We start from the raw sequence: 13,813 nt of genomic DNA on the forward strand, positions 1-13,813 counted from the left end.
AAATATTTGTAGTGCGTAAATTTCAAAAGTTGATCTCCCATTACTCTATAAGGAAATGTTTTACCCGAAAGCTAGTAGGCAAATAGCAACCCGTCAGGGCCAAGTTTGGTGCGAGGATTTTTATTTTATCAAGTCTAGGTCCGAGATCTCCTAAAGCCGACCGACATCCGACTTGTTGCTATACTTAATAATATGTCATGTTGGACACTAAATTTTTAGTCAACAACATAATTATTAACTTGATAGGAAAAAATGATAAAATTACACCTTAGTATCAATTGAAGTGGCAAATTTGCCCTCTACATGAATTTTGAGGGGTAAATTTGCCTTATAAAAAATTAATTGATTGTCTTATTACAACACATTTTGTTAAATTCAGATCACAGTGTGTTTTGACAAGTTTTTAGTTTTCATAAAAATTTTAGTTTTGAAATAAACATTTCACTTAGGATATATTTGCAACCACTTATATAAATTATCTTATACAAATAAAAGAAATTGAACAACATAGACTGGAACCGAGCCAATGACTTGACCGAGTCAACCAAGAACATGATTTTTAAAACTTAAAACAATTATTCAAAGGATTGATTGCACTCAAGTATCCAATTTCTAATTACAATTCCATCAAATTAATCTGGAAATTCAAGTTTAGTAAGTCTTCTAATCAAGTTATAATGGAAACGTACTACTATGCCCTACTTCGTCCCTAAACCTAGAACAGAGTTGGCTACATCCTAGTATATCAAGTTACTTTAATCATTACATATATAATGTTATACTTTCACTCGACAATGAAGCCGGTTCTACTAGTAGGATTCTCGGTTTTTACCCACGTGACCAAGTTCGAATCTGGTTCATGTTGGGTATTTCCTCAAGCACCTACCTCAACCGGCCTTCTAGTAAAATGGTCATAATTTTTATTTGTCTCATTTTCAAAGTAACTTAGCCATCACTATATAGTATTCCTTAAAAGTGTCAATTATAGCTATCCTCGGGCGCAGAGCCTCCCACTGTCACTGTGGACCGAGACTACTGACCTACGGCTCAAAGATCTTGAAAAAGAATGAGTGTCATCATCTTAGCATTAGATACAGGCGTCGGTGTCGGTGCGTGAGTGGCACCGTAACCACTTGATAAGCTAAAAAATGGCTTGAGCTCTATCTGTGGCAGATTCATATGAGAATTGCAATACTTATAGTTTTGACATAGTAAAAGAACAACTTCAAATTATATATATACTAAAAACCTATGTAAATGTATAAATATTTTATGCGTGGAATGTACAAGCTTTTAAAGCACATACTAATTTTAACCAAATTTCATTTTAACCCCTTACATTTAAACTAAATTTCGTTTTAACCCCCTAAAATTTTTATTTTTAAACTTTTACCCCACATCAAAGTTTTTGCTTTCATTTTCGTGACACTAAACTTTTAAATTCTTATGTTTTCATCAAACAACTTTCACACAGTTACGGTTTTACTTTTAAACATTTGGTTTTTGATTACTTTCATTTGTCTTTTTATACATATAGCGAGTTCATTATACAATAACTTTTATCATCGTTACGTCTTACGTTCATGTTACATTTAAAACATTAATATTAGCTATTGTTCATGTTTTTATACATCTTAATATTCTCTACATTTTTTTATTGTATTGTTATATGTTTAGTTGTTTTTTTAATTAAAGTTTTCATCTTTTAACTTGTATCTCATATCAAAAATTTTGTTTTCATTTTTATTGACACTAAACTTTTGGGTTCTCAGGTTTTCATCATACAATTTGTACACAATTATGGTTTTACTTGTAAAGATTTAGTTTTTTATTATTTCCTTCCGTATTTATACATACATATATATATATATATATAACTTTTTAATATATAACAATTTTCATCATGCTAATGTCTTACATTCATAAAACATTTAAAGCATTAATATAGTTATTATTTGTGTTCTTATACGACTTATTATTCCTTTACAATTATCTTAATGTTATTGCTAGATAGTTGTGATTTTAAAGTTTGGGTTCGAATATTTGACATAAATTTGCCAAAACTTTAATGTATACCCTCTGCTTCCTCAGGGCCCTCACTTTCTCACACAACTCACTCAGACGCTCGCCAAAAACGTACCCCACTCGCCAAAAACGTACCCTGCGGCAACGTACGAGGTCAACAACTAGTGGAGTCCTAATCCTAAACGCTAAATTTCTAATTTATACATAGGATGGGCTGGACTGAAAGCGCCAGAGTTGGAGGGCATAAGAAACCGGGCTATCAAAAGGCTGTTACTTGTCAATGTTATTGGGCTTGGGCCAAGTGGTTATAGTCTCCACTTTCCGCTCTATACTCTGCCAATGTTAAAATGGTGTCACACTAGTCACCTTACATGGTTCGTGTCATTTAACATTATTCCTTGTTATCAATCAATTCTTTATAGGGATAACTGCAGAAAATATAAATGAACTTTACTCAATTTTATGAAATTAGAAATATTCTTTGAAGGTTTTATTTTTTAGAAAGCATCTTTTATGAACTTTGGATGAATTCACAGAATTAGCAATGTTATTAATTTAATTAATTAATTAACAACAACAACAACAACAACAACAATAATAATGGGGAATTGCATATATCCCCATATATGCTATCAAAATTACAAAGATTCCAACTAAAAACTTAAATAACAAATATACCTAATCTTATTAATTAGACAATTATACCCTTCTCTTTTTAGACGACAACTTATATTGTGCGCTCTCTGACTTTAGTATAGAATAAGTCATTATTTTCAATGTCACATACTGCTCTAAATCACTAATCTGCTGCCATTTATTTTATACTTAACTTTTTATATAATAAAGATTCATTCTTTGGTGTACGCATGATTTTTATGTTATTATGAAGATATTCTTTTTTATTTATGAGATGATTAACTTCATATAAATGTATCAAATCTATTACATAAAATATTAATATGTGATGTATTTTATTTAGCTTATCATTGAACCTTAATATTACTTGATATATGTTAGTTATTAAGAAATAGAAGTTGATTGTGCACCGAACCGCGTTGGCCTAATATGGTTCGAAGGTTATAAAAAGAGGGTTTCGCGTTTATGTTTTATTGGCGATTCCCCGAAGGTAGGACAATGTCTCTTTACGCCAAGAAAGTGTTTTAATGCTTGCATATTTGGAGATATATGTAATAATAATAATAATAATAATAATAATAATAATAATAATAATAACAACAACAACAACAAATATACTCATTATAATAATGATACTTAAGTTAAATTTTAAGTAAATTTTAATGTAATTTTATATGGATACCTGAAAACACCTGAATATCAATGACAATGACTCGCAAGCTTCATCAATCTGAAAACTGAGTGAGACGATCCAAATTTCAGTTGAACAAATGAAGTAAAGATAAATGCAAGAAAACTAAATGCTTGAAATATATAATGCTAAATTGAGTATCAATTATTAATTTATCTATTAGATTTATTTTGAAAATAGAAAGTAATTATTCACTGTATTATTATTATTACTATTTATAAAAGTGCTTTTATTATTATTATTAATAAATAAAATAATAACATTGCTAATTTTGTGAATTTATCCAAAGTTCATTTTTAATTCTATGAATTAAAAATGAAACTGACATATTAGCAGGTTACCAGGTCAAATGTTACTTTTTCTGCTAATAAACAAAAGATGCTTTTTAAAAAGTAAAGTTTTTAAAGAATATTATTAATTTCGTTAAATCGAGTAAAATTCATTTATATTTTTTACAGTTATCTCTTCTTTATACAAGTCACAACTAATTATATAGTTCTTTTGGAAAAGTGTGAAATTTTAATTATTTGCGAATACGGAGATGTTTATCATACATTATTTTTTATCCGATGCGTACTAAAGAGCCCATTCGACTAGCAGAGTCTCATAATTAAACTTCTCGATAAAGAAAAACTCTTAATTAAGATTTAGATTCAAAATTTTGAGTTGCCACTAACTTCACACTTATGAGCGTATATGGTGATGTTCAATATAGGAAGGGATTCCCTCAATTAAGCAATATTGATCATTGATTTAAAATCAAAGATTAAGATTAAAAATCATCTTTTAATCTTAATTTTTAATCTTAAATCAAAAGTTAAGATTATCCAACTTGACTTGAAAAAATCCCCTCTCGTTTAATATACCTTACTATACATCACAAGTTATCCTATATATACTCTCCACAAAGTAAAAGTATTTTTTTTCTTTTCCTAGTAATAAGCAAAGTAGTTATTCTTGAACACTTTACTTACACTCTTCACAAAAATATACGAATGCACGTCATATCGAAGTCATAATTTGGCCCTATAAATAATACTCTCCATACTTCGTTCTAATTGTGCACCAAAACTGAAACCATAATCCGTTAAATTCACAGGTATTTCCTTCCATCAAATTTTATTATGATACTAACATTTCGTGTTTATAATCTAAATTATATCACATCTTATTATATTTCATTCGCATTGCCCTTAATTCTTAAAGAAGTGTTTATTACTTAAATGTCGAGAAAAAATAACAAATTTATAAGAGTTTCTTAATTAGAGAATGTAAAAATTTTTTGAATTAACAAACATATGTAAGTTCAAGTATAAAAAAGAAGTAATTGTTTTCCGAACAATAATATTTAATTTCCCCACTGGTAAATTTTAGATAATTTGTTATCGTTTTAAAAAGAAGTTTAGATATTATGTTAGATTTTCAAGTGGTCTAGTAAGGAAAAATTTTATTTTTCCACAAAGAGAGGTCTCAAGTCTAAATGCGGGATTGAATGCATGAATATAGTACCTTCTTTTTTTAATAAAATATCCGTTTTAGGATGGTGGTATTGAGGAAGAGACGTGTATTGCATTTTCAAACTTCAAAAAATCAATCAATATCATTAACATAATTGATTGTAAGTATGTATTAGTTGTGAATTTGTGATCCGTGTATTTTAATTATTTAAATTAGATATTAATCCCTGATACGAAATATTTTTTTGATTAATTTCGGACGCCAAATTAAGATTCACTTTAACTGTTTTTGAAATTGTAAAATTGTAAAATATTTGCCATTAGCAATTTATCTACATAATGTAACATGCATAAATTTAAGGTTCTCTGATAGTTTTGTCATTATGCAGCTTTGTACATTGGAGATTCAAATGGCTGACACGCAAGATTCGTCCCAGGTTTTTTTCCTACCAAGTTCTTATATATCTTAGATTCCTAGTAAGGAAATGATATAACTTTTTAAATATCTTAGTTATGTTTTAGATTTTTAAAATCTAATTTTTTCAACTTTAACCTTAGATAATTTTGTTTGTGTTAAATGATAATAATTGATGGAAATTATATGAATTAGTCATGTTTTAGAAGTGTTTTCATTGATATAATTTGCATCAAGTTTTATATAATAAAAAATATATTTAAAATCAAAGTTTATAAGTAAAGATTTTAGAAAATTCAAAACATGACAACTTTTTTATTAAAGATAGAAAGTATAACTTAAGAAGTAATTTTTGTGATGTGCCGTAAAGTTAAAATGCCATTTTCACATGTCTTTTAATAATGCTATCATCTATAATATTCATTTGGAAAATGATTGATTTTAATAAAATTCTTTTTATAAATCCATTTAAATCCATTTATAAATCCACTTAATAGTTAAGAACTTAATGCATTCACTTAAACTTTATGTTTCTTTTTGAACTTAATAAAAAAAATAACCGTCAATTACCTATTTTTTACTTAATACATACAAACATTATTTATACATTCAACTTTTTAATATTCAGCACTTAATGTTTAAAATAAACGAGCAATTAAAAGTATCTTCTTTTAATTTTATCACATGTCATGATTTTATAACTAAAAGAAGAAAAAATATTGAAAAGACATATCATCACTTTTGCATTGAGCTTATATTATAAGTTTACGGTAACTATATACTTATTAAAATAAACCTTATCTAATGTTTCTATTAAAAAGTTTATAAAATATGTTAAAATTCAGAATAAAATAAATTTTACTAAAAAGGTTGAACCAACTATTTATTTTTATATTATTATACCTTTTTTCCGTCTTTAACCAAAAAATTCTTTTATTGCTATTCTTTTATTGCTAGAAATTATCTTTAGATATAAAGATAGCTTTAGATATATCTTTGAAAATATTTTATAACAAACACATCAATATTTCTAAATGCGAAAAAAAAAACTTTTACTCAAAATAGCTACAAATACATCATTTTATTTTAAACACGTTAAAGAAAACAATTCTCCAAAATTAGTTTATTATATAAAGTCTTGGAAATTAACAAAGGAAGTTCTATTATTTTATAACAAACACATCATCTTATTACTTTTTGTCGTTTGAAAAGGAAGTTCTATTATTTTTAATCAACCTAATTTTAATTTGAGAATAAAGATTTAAAGTATTTATAATTCATCTATCTATTATATAACTAGAAGAGGACTTTAAGATACACTTGACATCATCAAGTTTTCTTAGAGAAAATATTTTCCTCCTCTTTCTCCTAATTCATTTTTTCCTTTAATTTCTATTTTTAACCTTTTAAAAATAAACACAATCATTAAAATATTTATATAATCTAAAACTAACTCTATAACAATTTTTAACAATAAAACTATTTTATTTTTATCATTTATTCATTCTATTTCATCCGTATAATATACTAATATTATCTTTGTATATATCTACTAAAACGAAATTAATTTTTTGTTTTTTTTAAAATATGATTTTATTATCAATTTTTGATGATTATTTAATATGTATGTATTTTAATTCCCTTAGATCATTATTTTATAAAAATTTATAAATCTTTAAAAGTTTATGGTTTTAATTCTGTAAGTTTTTTTTTTTACTATTATAATATTTTGATTGTAATGTAGTTTTTATTTTTTCTGATAATCATTGAACTATATAAGTTTGAAAGTAACTTTTTTTATACAAAATCGTATAAGGTTTTATCATAATATAATTCTTTTTAAATTGGATTTGGTTATGTTGTATATATAAAACTTATATTTTAATTATCTATGTGATATTGGTTTAATATTTGTATTTCAATCAAAACTGTACTTTATAGTTGATTTTCTTATGTATAAATGGTGTTTGATGAAATGCAAATTATTACTTAGTATTGTATTATTTATTTAATCAAGCATCATATCACAATTTATTAAAAAATTTCAAAAAGTATTAAAACGATATCTATAAAGAAAAATTTATAAAACTTTTTGTTTATTGGACGGGGCCGAAAACTCGTTTACATTAATATAACTGTTTTGCTAATGATAGCTTTTGAGCTATTAGTAACTCAGTATAAACTATTTACATGCATAAAAGTACTACTTTTTACACATTTAAAGGCCTCTACTGACGGATTTCCAACCGAAATTTTCCATCGTAATATCCTAATTTTGTAGTAATGTAACCATTTCTTTTGAAAAGTGTTTATTTAAAATTATTACTGATTTACAACAAATTATTCAAAGAAGAAAATGAAGTTTAAGATAAAACAATTAATTACAATTGTATAAATATATTTATTTTATAATAGAAATGAATTTTTTTTTAACGGCCAACGAATAATTTCATTAATAATAGCCAAGATGCTAGAATAAATCCTAGTACAAGCAATGTAAAAGAATTTTACACATAAGCTCCACGGAGAAAATTAATCACAAACAAAAGGAAGAAACTTGAAAGTAAATCTTATTTTCCCACACCAGTAGAAACAAAGATAAGTATTTTTAACATGTCATTAAAAATTGTGTTAATTGGGCTGGTGATCAGTTATTCTACCTTGTCACCTTTAGTCTTAACTATTTTTTGTAGTTGAAAATGCCTAAGCATGTTTTCATCAATTACAATTGTAGAGTTCTAGTACCATTATGCAAAAAGACAAAGGTTCGATGAATATATATGAAACCCTAATAATGGAAGACAAAAGTTCGAATCCTGTAATGAATATATATGGCTCTTCGGGGGTTGGTAAAACAAGTCTTGCAAAAAAACTAAGTGAACGTGCTATGAGGGAGGATGCGTTTAGTTTCACATTGTGGGTGTTTATCTACATAGAGTATACGAAAGAGTCTCTTTCTAGAAGCATTGCACGACAGTTGTTCTTACTTCCTTCAACTGACGAGGAGTGGGAGGATGAGGATAGCAAGAATGAGGATGAGGGAAATGGCAAGGTACAGAAGGATGAGGATACCAGCAATGCACGGAAGAAAGAGAACACAGAAGAAATTGTTGAAAAGATTAAAGAAAAACTGAAAGGAACAAGAGTACTATTAATCCTAGATGGTGATAAAGGAAATGTAGTCAAGTTTTGGTCTATATGGGAAGAAATGTTGCCTAATGTAAACCTCAAAAAGGTTTTTATCTCTAGATTAAAGAGGAGTGGTAAAGATTTCACTGAGAAAAATACATTTGAGGTTAAAGCTTTACCTAATGCAGAGGCATCTAACTCTGTATTAATAGAAAAACTCGATCCACGATTGAAAAATTTAGATGCAATCAAAGATAAAGGTAGAAAATTTATTGAGAAAGTTGAAGTGTATGTGCCGGGTAGGATTACAATGCTAGCAAAAGCTTTAAATTATTTCGATGGAGTCCCATCAGGAGTTTCTATATTGGAAAAGGAGTTAGAAGAAGCATCTAAAAAGTACAATGTAAGCAGGCTATTATGCTTGATGCACAATGCGTTACCGCGTGGTGTTTTGAAAGAATTATGGTGGCGTGGTCACCATTTCTTTCGCGATTCTGGAAGTGTTCATTACAGTGAGCTAATAACTTACTGGATCTTGGAAGGATATCTTGGCTCTGATACCATGACAAAGTTATACAAAAAGGGTCATGGTATTTTGATGATGCTAATGGATTGTGGTGTGCTTAAAGGGCAAGAAGGTGGTTATGTTTTTATGGATAACTCACTTATAAACATTGATGATTTGTATCAATATCAACATGTTCACCAAACTGCAAGTCTTGGTTTGGCGACATTTTTTGTTTCTGATGTAGACTCTTTTGGGAGAGTTACACATAAAGATGGAATGCTGAAAACACCACGGACTCGAAAGAAACAATCATTGAAGGAAAGTGTTCAGAATCTTCAAGAGTCATCAAAGGAAAGTGATCCGGATCATCCACAATCATCAAAAGAAAGTGGTCCGGATCATCCACAGCCCCCATCGAATGACAGTGGTCAGAATCTCACCACTTTATTGTTGGATGGGATTCATTTTACTGAACAAGAAATGCTTGATTTCCTTAAACCCGAGAAAAAACTTCAAGTTCTTGCTTTATTCAATACAACCATCAAATCTTTGCCCGAATCCTTGAAGGAAATGGCGGGGCTTCGAGTACTTGTGCTTAGAGGCTGTGAGTTTTTGCAAGACCTTAAATTCTCAGTTCATCTTGACATGCATAATTTAAATGCTCTTGAAATCTCGTCTGCTCGATCTATGAGATATCTTAAATCGGGTTTCTTTAAAAATATGTTAAATCTCAAAAGTCTTCATCTCTCTGGACTCCAAATCACCAAGTTACCTCAAGCCATTTACAATCTTGAAAAACTACAATGGCTGATAATCAAGGATTGTCCGCGCCTGAAAAAGCTAGAGAGTATTTCAAAACTTGTCAACCTTTTGGTTGTTGATCTCTCTGGCAATCTTCTATTGGATTCTGTTGATAAAAACTTTTTGAAATTTAACAAACTTCAAATCCTCAATCTTTCTCAAACACTTGTTTCAACCACACCATTGCTCAGAAACATTGGACATCTTACTCATTTATTGTGTCGCGAATGTAAAGGCTTAGGAAGATTACGAGGGTTAACTTCATTAACCAGTCTTCAAACAATTGATCTCACCGATTCTAAAGAATTCGATGAATTTCATGATTCTTCGTTACAAAGCCTAAGCTCCCTTCAAACGCTTAATTTATCAGGGACTTTCATTGATCGGCTCCCTTCTAACATTTCCAAACCATGCCTTCTTTATCTAAAGAATTGCCTTCAGTTAAAACGACTTTCTTGTCTCCAATCCCTCGAAAAGCTTGAGGAACTTGATCTTTCGGGTTCAAAGAATCTCTTCGAGATTGAAGATAAATTCTTTGACCATACGAAAAGTTTGCGAATACTCAACCTTTCAGAAACTAAGATCGAACGCCTACCATCCCTTTCCAATCTTTCAAATCTTCGTGAATTGTTTCTATCATGCTGCAAGTCTTTAAAACACTTACCATCACTCGAATCCTCTATAAAACTAGAGATTATTGATGTTTCAAAGTGTTGTGCTTTAGAAAAGATAGAAAACAAATCTTTCGGTTCCATGACTCGCCTTCAAAAGCTAGATTTTTCAGGAACACAGATTACATCCTTCCCAGACCTTCCAAATCCATGCCAATATCTCCATCATCTCTTACTCAAAGGCTGCACCAAATTGGAGGGACTTCAATTAAATGCCTCATTTCCAAAACTAAGAGAACTAGATCTTTCGGGTATCACTTCACTTAAAAACGCTGAGTTCGTGACAGACATAACTACCCTTCAAATTCTTGACATTTCTAATACTTCTCTTGAAAAGTTACCATCCATTGCAAAACTCACTAACCTTACTTATCTTTCACTTTCCGATTGCCCGTTCAAAGAAACCGAGCTTCATTTGAATGGTTCTCATAGCAAGCTTGAAGTTTTGGATATTTCACGAACATCAATCAATCAATTACCAAAAAACATGAATTTCGAAAAGCTTCAAAAGCTCTTGCTTAAAGATTGCTCAATGGTGGACAACTTTCGAGATGTCAAGCTTTATGACCCGAAAACATATGATATCTCAGGTTTTGGTCATCTTAACTACCTTGAGTTTCCAAATATCAAAGTCGAGAGCAAATCCGAACACCCATGGAAAATCTGCTTGTTGTCTGACAATGATAAGCCCCGAGTATTTGTTAATGGAGATCATTTTCTTGAACATTTGGAGAATGATAGTTGGCCAGTTGGACCCAACCATTTATGTGCAATTCCGGGGAAGATGGAAGGTGAAACCGAGGTTCAACGACATGAACTTGTCTTTGCAGATGTCTATCTCGAAACTTCTAGTTTTCTTAACTACAAAGAAAGCAAGTCGTTGCAGATTCGTGGATTCGACCATTTCCAAAATAGCACCGAGGCAATCATCAAGGAAGTAGACTTGTTCTTCCTACTTGATTATAAGCTCAAGGATTCTCCTTTTGATCATACCTCAATATTCAGTAACTTAAAAGGTTGTTGGATCGAAAGATGTCATGAAATGGTAAATATTTTCCACAATAAGGAAGCGAAGAACGACAATCTTGATTCTGGCATTCCCTTGGAGAATCTAGGAATTGTTAATAATCGTCATTTAGTAAACATTTTTGAAGGCAAACAACCATTTGGGAGGTTCAATGTTCTTAAAAGCTTGTATTTGGATACTTGTCCAAATATTACAACTGTATTTCCCTCATCATGGTTGCCAAACAATCTTGAAACTCTTCAAATAAAAAACTGTGACAAACTTGTGTCAATATTTGATCCTGAGGTTACACTTCCAAAATTAGAAACATTGATTCTTTGGGAACTACCAGAATGCGAGAACGTTGGTATCTTACCTTTACCAGTATCTTTACAAACACTTAAAGTCTGTGAATGCCCGAAACTGGTGATAGAAACTGATTTCCATATTCCTAGAGGTCTCAAGACGTTGTGGATCTCGGGGGCGGCTACATTAGAGAACTTGCATACCGTAAACGATGAATCAGTTGATCTCGAAACTCTAAAGCTAGAACATTGCCTGAAGCTTGAATATATTGTCTCTAAAAGTTCGATACTAGCAAAATGTAAGATGATGGAGATCAAGTCATGTAAGAAGCTAGGAGTTCTATCTCAAGATCTCGACTATTCAATGCCTAACTTTGGGAAAATACTTCTTGTTGACCTACCAATGTTGAAAAGCTTAAGGATTAATTCGTCAATACAAGTTGAACATTATGAATGCCCAAATTTGGAGATACAGAGGATCGACTAGATCGAACTGACTCGATGTACATCATGACTTAATTAAATAGGTATTTCACTAATTCATTTTAAGCATTTTCATCATCATCATTTGAGTGACATCTATGATTTTTATTCTCTATATATGTTCTTCATAAAATGGGTTTAGTATCTGGGGATGTAAGTAACTTTTACATTTTTCCTATTGTGTAAATGTAACTTTCATTTGGTTCATTGTATGTAATCAACCCGCCAAATTGAACGATTAATGTAAAAGTGTATACGTGGCACACCATATGAGCTGCCACGTAGAAGTTTTTGATTGGTTAACCTTAAAATTTTACATTAATCGTGCAACTTTAGCGGGTTAGTTGCATACAATGAACTAAATGAAAGTTATATTCACACAATAGAAAAAATGTAAAAGTTATTTACACTTCCAGATACTAGACCCTCATAAAATTGATGCCACATTCACTCTCCAACTCACAATGGACTGATTATAAACCTGTCATGTTTGATGTTCTTCGTGTATGATTTTTGTTATAACGCTCAGCTTACATATTCATGGTAGGCTTTTAAGTTTATGTCGAGGACGCAAGTCAACTAAAACACGGGATACTGATTGGAGACACACAATAGCTCATTGATGAGCGATAATTATATAGACTTTTATCGCACTAGTTTTGGCCATTTTATACTCATTTGAGTGAACTTATGATACTTAATGACATGTATATGTGATTTCAGGTTCATTTCTCGTAGCATAAAGGAAGACGTTAAGAAATGGTGAAAAAGTACTTAAAAGGAAGATAAATGATGGTTAGTTGAAGATTCAGGTTGATATTCAAGACTTAAGATGAAGAAACTTGTGTCGACATGAAGCCTATGACCATGGGTTAGTATTTTGGGCATAACTTCTTCATCTGTACTCCGTTTCTGATGAGTAAGCTGTCCACGAAAAGTCGAGAGAAAGATCTATAACTTTCATGTTGATGTCCATAGCCAGCGTCGCTCACAAGCAGCCAGCGCCGCTGGGACTTCACCCAACGCCGCTCCTAAAGTCGGTCAGATCTAGAACTTTACGAAAACCTATAAATACCACCCTAAACCCTAAAATTCGATAATCACTTCCTCCAAACGACTTGAGGGCCGTTTGTAGGGTATTTTCACCAGATCTAAACCTTCGTAACACCTCCATATCATCCGGAAGATCAAACGACTTGAGGGCCGTTTCTAGGGTATTTTCACCAGATCTAAACCTTCGTAACACCTCCATATCATCTGGAAGATCAAGCATCGATTCTCTACAACATAATCATCAATAAATTCTCTCTTTCATTGTCGGTATATTATGAATTCATATATTATTGATTGTCATTGTTCTTTTAATATGTGTAACTAGTTATTTAATCATCTACTAAGATGAGTTGATATGATTATGTGATGGTTGCATTTATTATTGTTATTACATTTAACGTTGTGTCGTGATCTTAGTATGTTTGATCTTTGTTCTTTGTTATTGAATTGTTGGTTATGTTTGCATGCTTTTTAATGGTATTATTGGTGTGTCTTTATGATCTTGATTGTCTAAGGTTTAGATAGTTGGCTTTATGTCATGGACTGGTAAAGAATAATTCAATAATAATAGAATTAAACGTATTAACGGATTGGCAATTCGGTAGACATAATTGTTATTTAAAAAGTTAAACA

The 13,813-nt window shown here is 30.4% G+C and overlaps 1 protein-coding gene across 1 annotated transcript; it reads left to right on the forward strand.

Annotated features, from left to right (window-relative positions):
• The first annotated feature begins 4,430 nt into the window (after positions 1-4,430).
• LOC122583232 (putative disease resistance protein At4g19050) lies at positions 4,431-13,598 on the forward strand. Its single transcript, XM_043755657.1, has 4 exons — positions 4,431-4,451; positions 5,199-5,246; positions 7,959-12,171; positions 12,851-13,598. Exons 2-3 carry the CDS (start codon positions 5,220-5,222, stop codon positions 12,129-12,131), a joined length of 4,200 nt encoding a protein of 1,399 aa, XP_043611592.1. The 5' UTR covers positions 4,431-4,451; positions 5,199-5,219; the 3' UTR covers positions 12,132-12,171; positions 12,851-13,598.
• The last annotated feature ends 215 nt before the right edge of the window (positions 13,599-13,813 follow it).

This window comes from Erigeron canadensis, chromosome 9, assembly GCF_010389155.1.
Source record: "Erigeron canadensis isolate Cc75 chromosome 9, C_canadensis_v1, whole genome shotgun sequence".
Classification (NCBI taxonomy): Eukaryota; Viridiplantae; Streptophyta; class Magnoliopsida; order Asterales; family Asteraceae; genus Erigeron; species Erigeron canadensis.

Coding starts and splice junctions, on each gene's coding strand:
- LOC122583232 (XM_043755657.1), top strand. CDS start 5,220: ATGGCTGACACGCAAGATTCGTCCCAG. Junction 5,247..7,958: donor ACACGCAAGATTCGTCCCAG/GTTTTTTTCCTA, acceptor TTACAATTGTAG/AGTTCTAGTACCATTATGCA.